Here is a 14807-nt window from a genome sequence, read left to right as displayed (position 1 = left end):
ATCTCCTCTAGCCTGGTGGATGTCCTACGCAGCTCAACTTCAGTTAGACACTTCTGCAGTAAACCTTCTGAAGCAGATGTTCACCGCAGTTTCATCAAGTGCAGGAATTGAAAGGATTTTTTTCAACGTACGGTTTTGTACAATCCAAAACAAGCAACAGATTGGGAAATGAAAAAGCAGCTAAGCTGGTTGCAGAGCCTTTTCTGTTGCGGACAAACGTGAGGACGTGGACAAAGATGTACATGTATTCAGAGCCTAATTGTACTTCTTGATGCAAGTATTTATTCTACTACTGTATTCATTTTGTTACTGTTCTCACTTCAAAAATGTTTCATGTATTACTAAAACAAGGTGTAAACCTCTAAAATTGAACAGTTTACTTTAAAAAAAAATTCAATAAAAAAATCCTATTTAAATCCCAAAAATCTGCTTTAAATCAATGGGGCTAATTCAGACCTGATCGCTGTTGTGCGTTTTCGCGCAGCGGGCGATCAGGTCTGAACTGCGCAGGCGCCTGCGCATGCCAGAGATGCAATCGGCATCTCAGCCCAGCGATCGCCTCTGCCTGATTGACACGCAGCCGCTGCGACCCGGAGAACGATGGGTAGCTCCCTGCCAGCTGCGCTGGTAGGGAGCTACTCTTCAGGTACAAAAGCATCGCCGCCGTGCAATGCTTTTTTACCTGTGCATGGGGGGGGGGGGGGGAGAGGGGAGGGGGGCGGACTAGCCCTGTGCTGAGCGTCCCCCCACATGCCTGTGAAAGTGATCGTAAATGTGCTAAATGTAGCACATCTACGATCAAGTCTGAATTACCACCTATAAAAACTGATTTAAATCAAATAAATCCAATTTATTTATTTTTAAACTCCGATTTTGATGCAACCCTGATGTGCTGCCTATCCCCGGTTCATCTTCATTAAAAGGATCCCTCAGATAGGAAACTAGAGAATTTCTTAAATTCCGCTTCTTCTCGGGCTGGAGCTATTACTCGCCCAGCACTAGCATCAGCCTGGGTTGCTAAGACTGTTGGAGAATGGGCAGAAAAGTTGGAGCTTGGATTTACAGGAAACAAGAGCAGAAAGGAATTACTGGTGCATGTATTAAATATTCAGAGGGCGAATATCTATTTGGGTGAGGCAGCTATCGACACCGGAGTGTTAACATCCAAGGTTTCAGCCTCCATGATAGCGGGCAGAAGGGCACTTGGCTACAGTCTTAGCGAGCAGACACCAGTTCTAAGAAGGCTCTTGAGGCTCTTCCTTATGCAGGTGATACACTGTTCGGGAAAGAGTTGGATATGATAGTGTCTAATATAGTCCCTCCGGTCCATTATTTTAGCACTGGAAGAGGGGGCTTTCATGGCATCCTTGGACATTCAGGATGCATAATTGCATATTCCCATTAGACCAGATCATCAGCACTTCCTCTGCTTTGCCATCAGGGAGGACCATTTCCAGTTGCAAGCGTTACCGTTTGGTTTGTCGACAGCCCCTCGGGTGTTTACGAAGATTAAGGTAGTTATGGCAGCGCATCTACTCCACATAGGAATCCACATACTGCCTTATTTGGACAATTTTTATGTGATTTTGGCACAGACCCCAGAGGTATTAATGGATCACGTTCAGATCACGGTGAATCTTCTGCAGTCACACGACTGGAGGATAAATTATCGAAAATAGTCTTTGACGTATTCAAAGGAAATGCTATACTTGGGGGCAGCTGTGGATTCCTACCTTCAACATGTTTTCCTGCCACTGGACAATGTTCTAGCCCAGTGGTAGCCAACCCTGGTTCTTGAGAGCTACTAACAGTCCATAAAATCGGCACTCCCTCACGTCGTGGCTCTTGCTAACCAACACAGGGCCGCCCGTTCTGGATTCCGAATTGGGTGCTGGTAACTAACAATGCCAGCCGTCGGGATGGGGAGCAGTCTGCGACGCCCAGTCATTCCAGGGCCATTGGATGGATCGGGAGAGTCAGCTCTCAATAAATGTGCTGGACCTCAGAGCAATCTTCCGAGCTCTATCTGTAGCAGAACACTTCATTCAGGGGCGCCCGGTGAAAGTGCATTCAGGCAATGCAATGGCGGTGACCTACATAAATCATCAGGGGGCACTCACAGTCAAGGGGCAATGACAGAGATATCGGGGATCTTTCGCCTGGCAGAACGTCATTTACCAGCACTCTCAGCAGTCTTCGTGCCCGGAGTACTCAACTGAGGCGCAGAATTTTTGAGTTGTCAGGACATTCACTCTGGCAAATGAGCATTACACCTGGAAGTTTCAGATACTGGTCCAACGATGGGGGTCTTCCCGACATTGACATGATGGCGTCACCTCATAAATACCAGGTTCAGCGGTATGGGGCTCACACAAGAGATACTGAAGTGGTAGATGCATTGACGGCTCCATGGTCATTTCAGCTACTGTATGTCTTTCCGCCAGTCCAGATGATCCTACAGGTCTTCAGCAATTCAAGAAGGAAGAGGGTACCATGATTCTGATAGCCCCGAGATTGGCCTCAGAGGGGATGGTACGCAGATGTGCGGATTCTTTCCATTGACGCACCACTTCGACTACTTCGGAGACTGGATCTTCTGTTGAGACATCCGTCCTGAAGAAGAAGGGTTATTCTGCGGAAGTCATTTGGACTATGTTAAAAGCCAGGAAGCCTTCATCGGCCAGGATTTACCACCGTGTTTGGAAAACACCTGGTGTGCTTCAACGAAGTTCAATGCGAGGGTATTTCAGTTCTCGCTTACTTTCCTTGCGGTAGGCAGGTCTGGATATGGGTCTTAGACTTTCTTTATTGAAGGTTCAGGTATCAGCTCTCTTCCAGCGTGGCTGGCGATTTTGCCAGATATTCAGACTTTCTTACAGGGGGTTCTGCATGTTCAGCCTCCATCCCCCTGTTGCTCTGTTTCTTCTGGCTCTTCAGTCTCCTCCGTATGAGCCTTTAGAGGAGATCGAGCTAAAGTGGCTCATATGGAAGACATTTTTTCTGTTGGCCATACCATCGGCCAGAATGGTGTCAGACCTTAGTGCTTTATCATAGTGTTCACCCTTTTTAGTCTTCCATTCAGACAGGGCGGTGCTTCACATGCGTCCCGCCTACCTACCCAAGGTGGTGTCTGGGTTTCATGTAAAACAGGAGATAGTGGTCAATGCATTTGTGGAGGGATTCACGAAGAGGCAACTCTGTATGTTGTCCGAGCTCTTCGGCTTTATGTGGAGAGAACTAAGGTGGTTCGTAAGTCGGACTCCTTATTTGTTCTCTATGATTCTCGCAAACAGGGGATCCTGGCTCCAAAGCAGACCTTGGCCAGATGGCTTAGGTCAACTATTCGTCACGCCTGTTTGGCGGCGGTTCTTCCTGTCCCTTCGGGGGCCACAGCTCACTTCACAGTTCGGTGGGAGCTTCTTGGGCAGCTAGCCGTGGAGCCTCTGCGGAGCAGCTTTGCAAGGTGGCCACATAATTTTCTGCTCAAACCTTTATTGGGTTCTACGTCTTTGATACTTTTGCGTCAGTAGATGCAACATTTGGGTGTAATGTCCTTAGTGTAGCCCAGGAGTGTCCCCGTCTGTGAAGGAACAGCTGTAGGACGTCCCAGCGTATAAGCATCTCCTGTGCCCCGTTGTAGACGCACAAGAAAGTCAGATTGATGGTCTTGCCCTCCCTAAAGCACATGACTTACAGGATCTTGTTCCTATAACAGGGAATATGTGGTGTTTATTTACATTAAGGTTGTTTCTGTATGTGTGTGGGTCTTCCTTTCTCTTTCTTCGCTCCTGCTTTGGGCTGGCTAACAAAACTGGCAGGTCTGGGTGGGGGGGGCAGGGTATAGGGGAAGGAGGACTGAGGCATGCTGGGAACATTTGTTTAACTCTTTGGTGCCTGCTCACTCTAACACCACCAATACCCAGTATATAAGCATCTCCTGTACCCCTGGACTACAAGAAAAGGATTTATCAAGGTAAGACCATAAATCTGACTATTTAGATGATGACTCATCTATACATAAATATCACATAAATATATTGTGACCAATGTTAAAACTCGTGTAGGTTTTATAGAATTAGAAGAACAAAATAACACACTCGTGCGAAAAGTGCTCTACTGTACCCAAAGATCTTGAAAATAAGAATTTACTTACCGATAATTCTATTTCTCGGAGTCCGTAGTGGATGCTGGGGTTCCTGAAAGGACCATGGGGAATAGCGGCTCCGCAGGAGACAGGGCACAAAAGTAAAGCTTTTACAGGTCAGGTGGTGTGTACTGGCTCCTCCCCCTATGACCCTCCTCCAGACTCCAGTTAGGTACTGTGCCCGGACGAGCGTACACAATAAGGGAGGATTTTGAATCCCGGGTAAGACTCATACCAGCCACACCAATCACACCGTACAACTTGTGATCTAAACCCAGTTAACAGTATGATAACAGAGGAGCCTCTGAAAGATGGCTTCCTAAACAATAACCCGAATTAGTTAACAATAACTATGTACAAGTATTGCAGATAATCCGCACTTGGGATGGGCGCCCAGCATCCACTACGGACTCCGAGAAATAGAATTATCGGTAAGTAAATTCTTATTTTCTCTATCGTCCTAAGTGGATGCTGGGGTTCCTGAAAGGACCATGGGGATTATACCAAAGCTCCCAAACGGGCGGGAGAGTGCGGATGACTCTGCAGCACCGAATGAGAGAACTCCAGGTCCTCCTTTGCCAGGGTATCAAATTTGTAAAAATTTACAAACGTGTTCTCCCCTGACCACGTAGCTGCTCGGCAGAGTAGTAATGCCGAGACCCCTCGGGCAGCCGCACAAGATGAGCCCACCTTCCTTGCGGAATGGGCCTTAACAGATTTAGGCTGTGGCAGGCCTGCCACAGAATGTACAAGTTGAATTTTGTTACAAATCCAACGAGCAATCGACTGCTTAGAAGCAGGTGCACCCAACTTGTTGGGTGCATACAGTATAAACAGCGAGTCAGATTTTCTGACTCCAGCCGTCCTTTAAATGTATATTTTTAAGGCTCTGACAACGTCCAACAACTTGGAGTCCTTCAAGTCGTCTGTAGCCGCAGGCACTACAATAGGCTGGTTCAGGTGAAACGCTGATACCACCTTAGGGAGAAAATGCGGACGCGTCCGCAGCTCTGCCCTATGTCGAATGGAAAATTAAATAAGGGCTTTTATAAAACAAAGCCGCCAGTTCAGATACTCTCCCGGCCGAAGCCAGGGCCAGTAACATAGTCACTTTCCATGTGAGATATTTCAAATCCACCTTCTTTAGTGGTTCAAACCAATTTGATTTGAGGAAATCTAAAACTACATTTAGATCCCACGGTGCCACCTTAGGCACCACAGGAGGCTGTATATGCAGTACTCCTTTGATAAAAATCTGGACCTCAGGGACTGAGGCCAATTCTTTTTGGAAGAATATTGATAGGGCCGAAATTTGAACCTTAATAGATCCCAATTTGAGACCCATAGACAATCCTGATTGCAGGAAATGTAGGAAAACGACCCAGTTGAAATTCCTCCATCGGAGCACTCCGCTGCTCGCACCACGCAACATTTTCGCCAAATACGGCGATAATGCTTCGCGGTGACTTCCTTCCTTGCCTTTATCAAGGTAGGAATGACTTCTTCTGGAATGCCTTTTCCTTTTAGGATCTGGCATTCAAACGCCATGCCGTCAAACGCAGCCGCGGTAAGTCTTGAAAAAGACAAGTACCCTGCTGAAGCAGGTCCCTTCTCAGAAGTAGAGGCCACGGATCGTCCGTGACCATCTCTTGAAGTTCCGGGTACCAAGTCCTTCTTGGCCAATCCGGAGCCACTAGTCTTACTCCCCTTTGCCGTATAATCCTCAATACCTTTGGTATGAGAGGCAGAGGAGGAAACACATATACCGACTGGTACACCCAAGGTGTTACCAGCGCGTCCACAGCTATTGCCTGCGGATCTCTTGACCTGGCGCAATACCTGTCCAGTGTTTTGTTGAGGCGAGACGCCATCATGTCCACCATTGGTTTTACCCAACGGTTTAATAGCATGTGGAAAACTTCTGGATGAAGTCTCCACTCTCCCGGGTGAAGGTCGTGTCTGCTGAGGAAGTCTGCTTCCCAGTTGTCCACGCCCGGGATGAATACTGCTGACAGTGCTATCACGTGATTCTCCGCCCAGCGAAGGATCCTGGCAGCTTCTGCCATTGCCCTCCTGCTTCTTGTGCCGCCCTGTCTGTTTACATGGGCGACTGCCGTGATGTTGTCCGACTGGATCAACACCGGTCTTCCTTGAAGCAGAGGTTCCGCCTGGCTTAGAGCATTGTAGATTGCTCTTAGTTCCAGAATGCTTATGTGAAGAGACTTTTTCAGGCTCGACCACACTCCCTGGAAATTTCTTCCCTGTGTGACTGCTCCCCAGCCTCTCTGGCTGGCACCCGTGGTCACCAGGATCCAATCCTGCATGCCGAATCTGCGGCCCTCCAATAGATGAGCCTCCTGCAACCACCACAGAAGGGATACCCTTGTCCTCGGCGACAGGGTTATCCGCAGGTGCATCTGAAGATGCGACCCTGACCATTTGTCCAACAGATCCCTTTGCATGGAATCTGCCGAAAGGGATTGCTTCGTAAGAAGCTACCATTTTTTCCCAGGACTCTTGTGCATTGATGTACAGACACCTTTCCTGGTTTTAGGAGGTTCCTGACCAGGTCAGATAACTCCTTGGCTTTTTCTTCGGGAAGAAAAACCTTTTCTGAACTGTGTCCAGAATCATCCCCAGGAACAGCAGACGAGTTGTCGGCATTAATTGGGATTTTGGAATATTCAGAATCCATCCGTGCTGCTTTAGCACCTCTCGAGATAGTGCTAAACCCATCTCTAGCTGTTCTCTGGACCTTGCCCTTATTAGGAGATCGTCCAAGTATGGGATAATTAATACGCCTTTTCTTCGAAGAAGAAATATTATCTCGGCCATTACCTTTGTAAAGACCCGAGGTGCCGTGGACAAACCAAACGGCAGCGTCTGAAACTGATAGTGACAGTTTTGTACAACGAACCTGAGGTACCCCTGGTGTGAGGGGTAATTGGAACGTGGAGATACGCATCCTTGATGTCCAAGGATACCATAAAGTCCCCTTCTTCCAGGTTCGCTATCACTGCTCTGAGTGACTCCATCTTGAACTTGAACTTCTTTATGTACAGGTTCAAGGACTTCAGATTTAGAATAGGCCTTACCGAGCCATCCGGCTTCGGTACCACAAAAAGAGTGGAATAATACCCCTTCCCTTGTTGTAGAAGAGGTACCTTGACTATCACCTGCTGAGAATACAGCTTGTGAATGGCTTCCAAAACCGTCTCCCTTTCTGAGGGGGACGTTGGTAAAGCAGACTTCAGGAAACGGCGAGGTGGCTCTGTCTCTAATTTCAACCTGTACCCCTGAGATATTATCTGCAGGATCCAGGGATTTACCTGCGAGTGAGCCCACTGCGCGCTGTAATTCTTGAGACGACCGCCTACCGCCCCCGAGTCCGCTTGCGAAGCCCCAGCGTCATGCTGAGGCTTTTGTAGAAGCCGGGGAGGGCTTCTGTTCCTGGGAAGGAGCTGCCTGTTGCTGTCTCTTCCCTCGTCCTCTGCCTCGTGGCAGATATGAATAGCCCTTTGCTCTCTTATTTTTAAAGGAACGAAAAGGCTGCGGTTGAAAGGTCGGTGCCTTTTTCTGTTGGGGAGTGACTTGAGGTAGAAAGGTGGATTTCCCGGCCGTAGCCGTGGCCACCAAATCCGATAGACCGACCCCAAATAACTCCTCTACGCATCGCCTGTCCACTGTCGTGTCCATAAAGCTCTTCTGGCCGAAATGGACATAGCACTTACCCGTGATGCCAGTGTGCAGATATCTCTCTGTGCATCACGCATATAAAGAAATGCATCCTTTATTTGTTCTAACGACAGTAAAATATTGTCCCTGTCCAGGGTATCAATATTTTCGATCAGGGACTCTGACCAAACTACCCCAGCACTGCACATCCAGGCAGTCGCAATAGCTGGTCGTAGTATAACACCTGCATGTGTGTATATACCTTTTTGGATATTTTCCATCCTCCTATCTGATGGATCTTTAAGTGCGGCCGTCTCAGGAGAGGGTAACGCCACTTGTTTTGATAAGCGTGTTAGCGCTTTGTCCACCCTAGGAGGTGTTTCCCAGCGCTCCCTAACCTCTGGCGGGAAAGGGTATAAAGCCAATAACTTCTTTGAAATTAGCAGTTTTTTATCGGGGCACCCCACGCTTCATCACACACGTCATTTAATTCTTCTGATTCGGTAAAAACTACTGGTAGTTTTTTCACACCCCACATAATACCCTGTTTAGTGGTACCTGTAGTATCAGCTAAATGTAACATCTCCTTTATTGCCAAAATCATATAACGTGTGGCCCTTTTGGAAAATACGGTTGATTCGTCACCTTCACTACCGGAATCAGTGCCTGTGTCTGGGTCTGTGTCGACCGACTGAGGCAAGGGGCGTTTTACAGCCCCTGACGGTGTTTGAGGCGCCTGGACAGGCACTAAGTGAGTGTCCGGCCGCCTCATGTCGGCAAACGACTGCTTAAGCGAGTTGACGCTATCCCGTAATTCCACAAATAAAGGCATCCATTCTGGTGTCGACCCCCTAGAAGGTGACATCCTCATATTTGGCAATTGCTCCGCCTCCACACCAATAACGTCCTCATACATGTCGACACACACGTACCGACACACAGCAGACACACAGGGAATGCTCTATACGAAGACAGGACCCACTAGCCCTTTGGGGAGACAGAGGGAGAGTCTGCCAGCACACACCAAAAAGCGCTATATATGACAGGGATAGCCTTATGATTAAGTGCTCCCTTATAGCTGCTTTTATATTAATATATTGCCATTTATTTTGCCCCCCCTCTCTGTTATACCCTGTTTCTGTAGTGCAGTGCAGGGGAGAGACCTGGGAGCCTTCCTGACCAGCGGAGCTGTGACAGAAAATGGCGCCGTGTGCTGAGGAGATAGGCCCCGCCCCTTTTCCGGCGGGCTCGTCTCCCGCTATTTAGTACATTTAGGCAGGGGTAAATATCTCCATATAGCCTCTGGGGCTATATGTGAGGTATTTTTAGCCTTTTTAAAGGTTTACATTTGCCTCCCAGGGCGCCCCCCCCCAGCGCCCTGCACCCTCAGTGACTGCCGTGTGAAGTGTGCTGAGAGGAAAATGGCGCACAGCTGCAGTGCTGTGCGCTACCTTAAGAAGACTGCAGGAGTCTTCAGCCGCCGATTCTGGACCTCTTCTTGCTTCAGCATCTGTGAGGGGGCCGGCGGCGTGGCTCCGGTGACCATCCAGGCTGTACCTGTGATCGTCCCTCTGGAGCTTCATGTCCAGTAGCCAAGAAGCCAATCCATCCTGCACGCAGGTGAGTTCACTTCTTCTCCCCTCTGTCCCTCGTTGCAGTGATCCTGTTGCCAGCAGGAATCACTGTAAAATAAAAAACCTAAGCTAAACTCTCTAAGCAGCTCTTTATGAGAGCCACCTAGAATTGCACCCTTCTCGGCCGGGCACAAAAATCTAACTGGAGTCTGGAGGAGGGTCATAGGGGGAGGAGCCAGTACACACCACCTGACCTGTAAAAGCTTTACTTTTGTGCCCTGTCTCCTGCGGAGCCGCTATTCCCCATGGTCCTTTCAGGAACCCCAGCATCCACTTAGGACGATAGAGAAATAGAAATCTAGAAGTATAAAAATAGCTAAATGTTTCATTAAACCCAATACAATCCAAATATATTAGTAACATTCAAAACAAACCTATACAACATACTGAGCACAATGTTGATAAAAGTAGTCCAAGATTATTGTTAAGAAATACTGTATATGGGAATCAAGCTTCTCGAAAAAGTATCTATGCAGTACCCACAAACAATACTTCCAGTTAGGGGAGCAACCCCTTTAAGAGGCAAGACCTTTAGATCCTGCATGTGCAAGACCTTTGGACAGTGGTTAGAATATTAATGTCCTCTTAAGTCCAGGGGATCTTATAACTTCCACACATTCCATGTACTGGTGTACAAGATACAAAGTAACAATTTATTCCGTGTTGTTAGCAGTGTTTATTTAATTCAAACCTTCTATTTGCACTTTTATAGGCACACAAAATTGGCAATCAGGGCTGACCACAAACTTTACATGGATACTACCCCTTTCACACCGCAGCTTGTACCCGGTAATTTGCCGTTTTTACTGGCTTCCTAAACGGTTCGAGCTGCGATGTAAAAGGGTCACCTTCAATTTACCGTTTACAAAATACCGGTATTTTGAAACGGTAAAAAAACAGGGTCCTACCCGTTTCAGACCCGTTTCATTGTGCAGTGTGAAAGGGTCTAAAACGGTATTTGCAAGCCCCAGAAGGTGATAGGCTGTCTCCATGTGTGATGTCACCAGGCAGAAGCAGGAAATAAACATTTAAAATGACAACCACTGTTTTGTATGGGTGAAACGGGTTCAGTGTGAAAGGTACCAAAACGGTAATATACTGGTTACAACATGCGATGTGAAGGGGGTTTAACTGCTCAGACCCGTTTTAAGAACCGTTTAAAGAACCGTTTCAAAAGCAGGTTTTGCGATGTGAAAGCAGCATTCGTGTGCAGTCACTCTTCCCCACCAGGAATCAACATCAATAAAAACAAAGAATTTGACGGCAAATAAGAAACACCTGGCCCATACAGTTTGCCCTTAACACATGATCATACTTACACACTAGGGCAGTAGTGAGGGAGAAGCACAGGAGAAAACAGTTATTGAGGGGGGGGGGGGGGTTTCAGAGGCACAGGAAAAACCAGTGACAGGGGGAGAGAGGCACAGGAAAAACCAATGACAGGCGACAGAGGGAGAGGCACAGGAGAAAACAGTGACAGTGGGGAAGAGACGCAGGAGAAAACAGTGACAGGCAGCAGAGAGAGAGGTACAGGAGAAAACAGTGACAGGCAGCAGAGGGAGAGACACAGGAGAAAACAGTGACAGGCAGCAGAGGGAGAGACACAGGAGAAAACAGTGACAGGCAGCAGAGGGAGAGACACAGGAGAAAACAGTGACAGGCAGCAGAGGGAGAGACACAGGAGAAAACAGTGACAGGCAGCAGAGGGAGAGACACAGGAAAAAACAGTGACAGGTAGCAGAGGGAGAGACACAGGAAAAAACAGTGACAGGCAGAGAAAACAGTGACAGGCAGCAGAGGGAGAGGCACAGGAGAAAACAGTGACAGGCAGCAGAGGGAGAGACACAGGAGAAAACAGTGACAGGCAGCAGAGGGAGAGGCACAGGAGAAAACAGGGACAGGCAGCAGAGGGAGAGGCACAGGAGAAAACAGTGACAGGCAGCAGAGGGAGAGGCACAGGAGAAAACAGTGACAGGCAGCAGAGGGAGAGGCACAGGAGAACACAGTGACAGGCAGCAGAAGGAGAGGCACAGGAGAACACAGTGACAGGCAGCAGAGGGAGAGGCACAGGAGAAAACAGTGACAGGCAGCAGAGGGAGAGGCACAGGAGAAAACAGTGACAGGCAGCAGAGGGAGAGGCACAGGAGAACACAGTGACAGGCAGCAGAGGGAGAGGCACAGGAGAACACAGTGACAGGCAGCAGAGGGAGAGGCACAGGAGAAAACAGTGACAAGCAGCAGAGGGAGAGGCACAGGAGAAAACAGTGACAGGCAGCAGAGGGAGAGGCACAGGAGAAAACAGTGACAGGCAGCAGAGGGAGAGGCACAGGAGAACACAGTGACAGGCAGCAGAGGGAGAGACACAGGAGAAAACAGTGACAGGCAGCAGAGGGAGAGGCACAGGAGAAAACAGTGACAGGCAGCAGAGGGAGAGGCACAGGAGAACACAGTGACAGGCAGCAGAGGGAGAGGCACAGGAGAACACAGTGACAGGCAGCAGAGGGAGAGGCACAGGAGAAAACAGTGACAGGCAGCAGAGGGAGAGGCACAGGAGAAAACAGTGACAGGCAGCAGAGGGAGAGGCACAGGAGACTCAGTGACAGGTAGAAGATAGAGAGACATCCAGGATCATCCCCACAGAGCTGCACATCCCTAACCGATGTCTGGTGGTGAAAAAAAAAAGCCAGGCAGAGCGCCTATCAAGAAGGGCCGGTGGATTAACTGCCTACCTAAGGTCATGTACTTGCTACAAAATGCCCTGCAAAATGGTAAGCATTCATTTATCCCTAGTGATGGTTTCTGAGATTACAAATTATAAATAAATGTACTTTATAATGAAATAAAGAAAGGCCTTTTCCACATTCATTAAGAATAAGCAACTTAGCTGAAATGGAATGACAGCCACACATGCTTTATAAGGGATGTGTCATCAGATTTGTACAGTCACAGCCTTTAGCTGCATACTGGCGACAGCTAGTTTGATGGTAAAATGTTGCACAAAATGATGAATTTCAAATAAAAATGACCGAGAGAAACGTCACAGTAAAGCCGTGCTGCGGCAGGACAGTACAGATAGTGCTCTTTTAGGGTGGGATGTACTAATAGACATCGCCGCCCAACGCGACAATGCTAATTGCATATGCACTTACATATGCGATTAGCATTGCGGAGGACAGCTTTTCCGGTAAGAGATGTCCTCCGCAATCCCCAGCGGCTGCCTGACTTCCGGGATTCGGCCCCGGGCGTCAGTTTGCACATGCGCCGGGTGACCGGGGCGGGCGGGGGCATGCTGGGATGGATCCGATCCCTCACACAGCGCTGCGTAGAGAAGCCCACAGGCTTCTATGGGGTATCGCCAGCAAAAGCTGTTGAACCCCTCCGCAGCGCTGTTCTGGCGGCTGGGGCTTAGAGCATTCCGAAAAGCGAAATTATGCCGCTTGCGGGCTCTGTGTCGTGGACACCCATGCCTGGGAATAGTCCCTTCTAGCAGACATGCCGACTCTCGGTATTTGCATTGTTCGGGGATGCAGGGGGACGTTATGTGACCGTCAGTCACATAACTACATCCAGTTAGTAGTGGGAGCACTGCCCAGGGACATGTCCTTATAGACTGTACTAGGAAAGGATAGGTAGGAAAGTAGGGGAGTTGCACATAGACGTGTTAGGAGCACTGCCCAGGGACATGTCCTTATAGACTGTACTAGGAAAGGATAGGTAGGAAAGTAGGGGAGTTGCACATAGACGTGTTAGGAGTAATGCCCAGGGACATGCCCTTATAGACTGTACTAGGAAAGGATAGGTAGGAGAGTTGCACTTAGCAGTGTTAGGAGTAGGAGCAATGTCCTGGGACATGCCCTTATACACAGAACTAGGTAGGTAGAAAAGTAGAGAAGTTGCACTGGCCAGGGACAAGCCTAGGACTGGACCTGGTAATGACAGCCAAAACTCTGACTGGGTGGCTGAGCTGGGCACCACACATTTCCACACTGCTGATGGGCTAGACATGACTCTCAGCTCATGTATGAACACGTTTTATTATATCACCTGAGTGACAAACTCCGCGTTCATCTGCGTCACTGTCGGGGCCGCCATTTTCCTGGCGGGCGGCTGCCCTGCCGTTCGAGTTTCCATTGTAACGTATAAGAAACCCAAAAGATCCCGGGTATAGAATCAAACGACACCACGGTGCCAGCACCGGAAGTACTGGCAGTCTGCGAAGGACGTGATGTTGAGATCAAAGCGACAAAAGTAGAATGTAAACGTATGTAAACTTAATGTCTCCACTGCAGGAGCCATTTTGTTGAAGTCAATGCTAGTGAAGCACAGTAAATACACAAGGGCCCTCATTCCGAGTTGTTCGCTCGGTATTTTTCATCGCATCGCAGTGAAAATCCGCTTAGTACGCATGCGCAATGTTCGCACTGCGACTGCGCCAAGTAACTTTACTATGAAGAAAGTATTTTTACTCACGGCTTTTTCTTCGCTCCGGCGATCGTAATGTGATTGACAGGAAATGGGTGTTACTGGGCGGAAACACGGCGTTTCAGGGGCGTGTGGCTGAAAACGCTACCGTTTCCGGAAAAAACGCAGGAGTGGCCGGAGAAACGGTGGGAGTGCCTGGGCGAACGCTGGGTGTGTTTGTGACGTCAACCAGGAACGACAAGCACTGAAATGATCGCACAGGCAGAGTAAGTCTGGAGCTACTCTGAAACTGCTAAGTAGTTAGTAATCGCATTATTGCGATTACATCGGTCGCAATTTTAAGAAGCTAAGATTCACTCCCAGTAGGCGGCGGCTTAGCGTGTGTAACTCTGCTAAATTCGCCTTGCGACCGATCAACTCGGAATGAGGGCCAAGAGTCGGGACTTCTTCAGTAACTGTGCGATATGGCTGTAGATGTGCGCCCCCTAGTGTCACTTTAATAAAACTGATAAAAAGTGATATATGATATCTCATAAACAGGTTATCCTATCAAAAGCTAATGTGGATCCTCACCTCTCTGGGGGGAAATTTAAGTGTTTTCCGCGCTGGCGGACACTAGATGGCGCCTCATACATCCCAACATGACCCTCTCCAGGAGGGACAAAATGCTCTGCTTTTGGACTTTTTTCCAATTTGTGATCGCTATCAGCTGTATTGAACAGTTTAATGGACAAGAAAGGTTTTCAGCACAGGTGATGGCAAGCATACATTTAGAGGGAAGTCCAGGAGCAGAGCATTCTGTCCCTCTTGGAGAAGGTTATGTCGGGAGGTATAGCGCCTGATGGAGAAATTCAAGTGTTGTGCCATTCAAGCACACAGAGAGAGGCACTGACATTGCTGTTATGTTGTTTCGTCATTTGATGGGCTGGTAA

At 48.5% G+C, this 14807-nt stretch overlaps 1 protein-coding gene across 1 annotated transcript in view; it reads right to left on the bottom strand.

The window, feature by feature from the left end:
- AQR (aquarius intron-binding spliceosomal factor) overlaps positions 1-13680 on the bottom strand; it is a 187030-nt gene extending 173350 nt beyond the window's left edge. Inside the window, exon 1 of the mRNA XM_063948061.1 lies at positions 13498-13680. Within this exon, the coding sequence (XP_063804131.1) occupies positions 13498-13584 (87 nt within the window). The 5' untranslated portion in view covers positions 13585-13680. The remainder of the gene's footprint in view (positions 1-13497) is intronic.
- Between the last annotated feature and the right edge of the window lie 1127 nt (positions 13681-14807).

The sequence above is a fragment of the Pseudophryne corroboree genome, chromosome 12 (genome assembly GCF_028390025.1).
Source record: "Pseudophryne corroboree isolate aPseCor3 chromosome 12, aPseCor3.hap2, whole genome shotgun sequence".
NCBI lineage: Eukaryota > Metazoa > Chordata > Amphibia > Anura > Myobatrachidae > Pseudophryne > Pseudophryne corroboree.
This window is presented reverse-complemented; position numbering and strand designations above follow the sequence as displayed.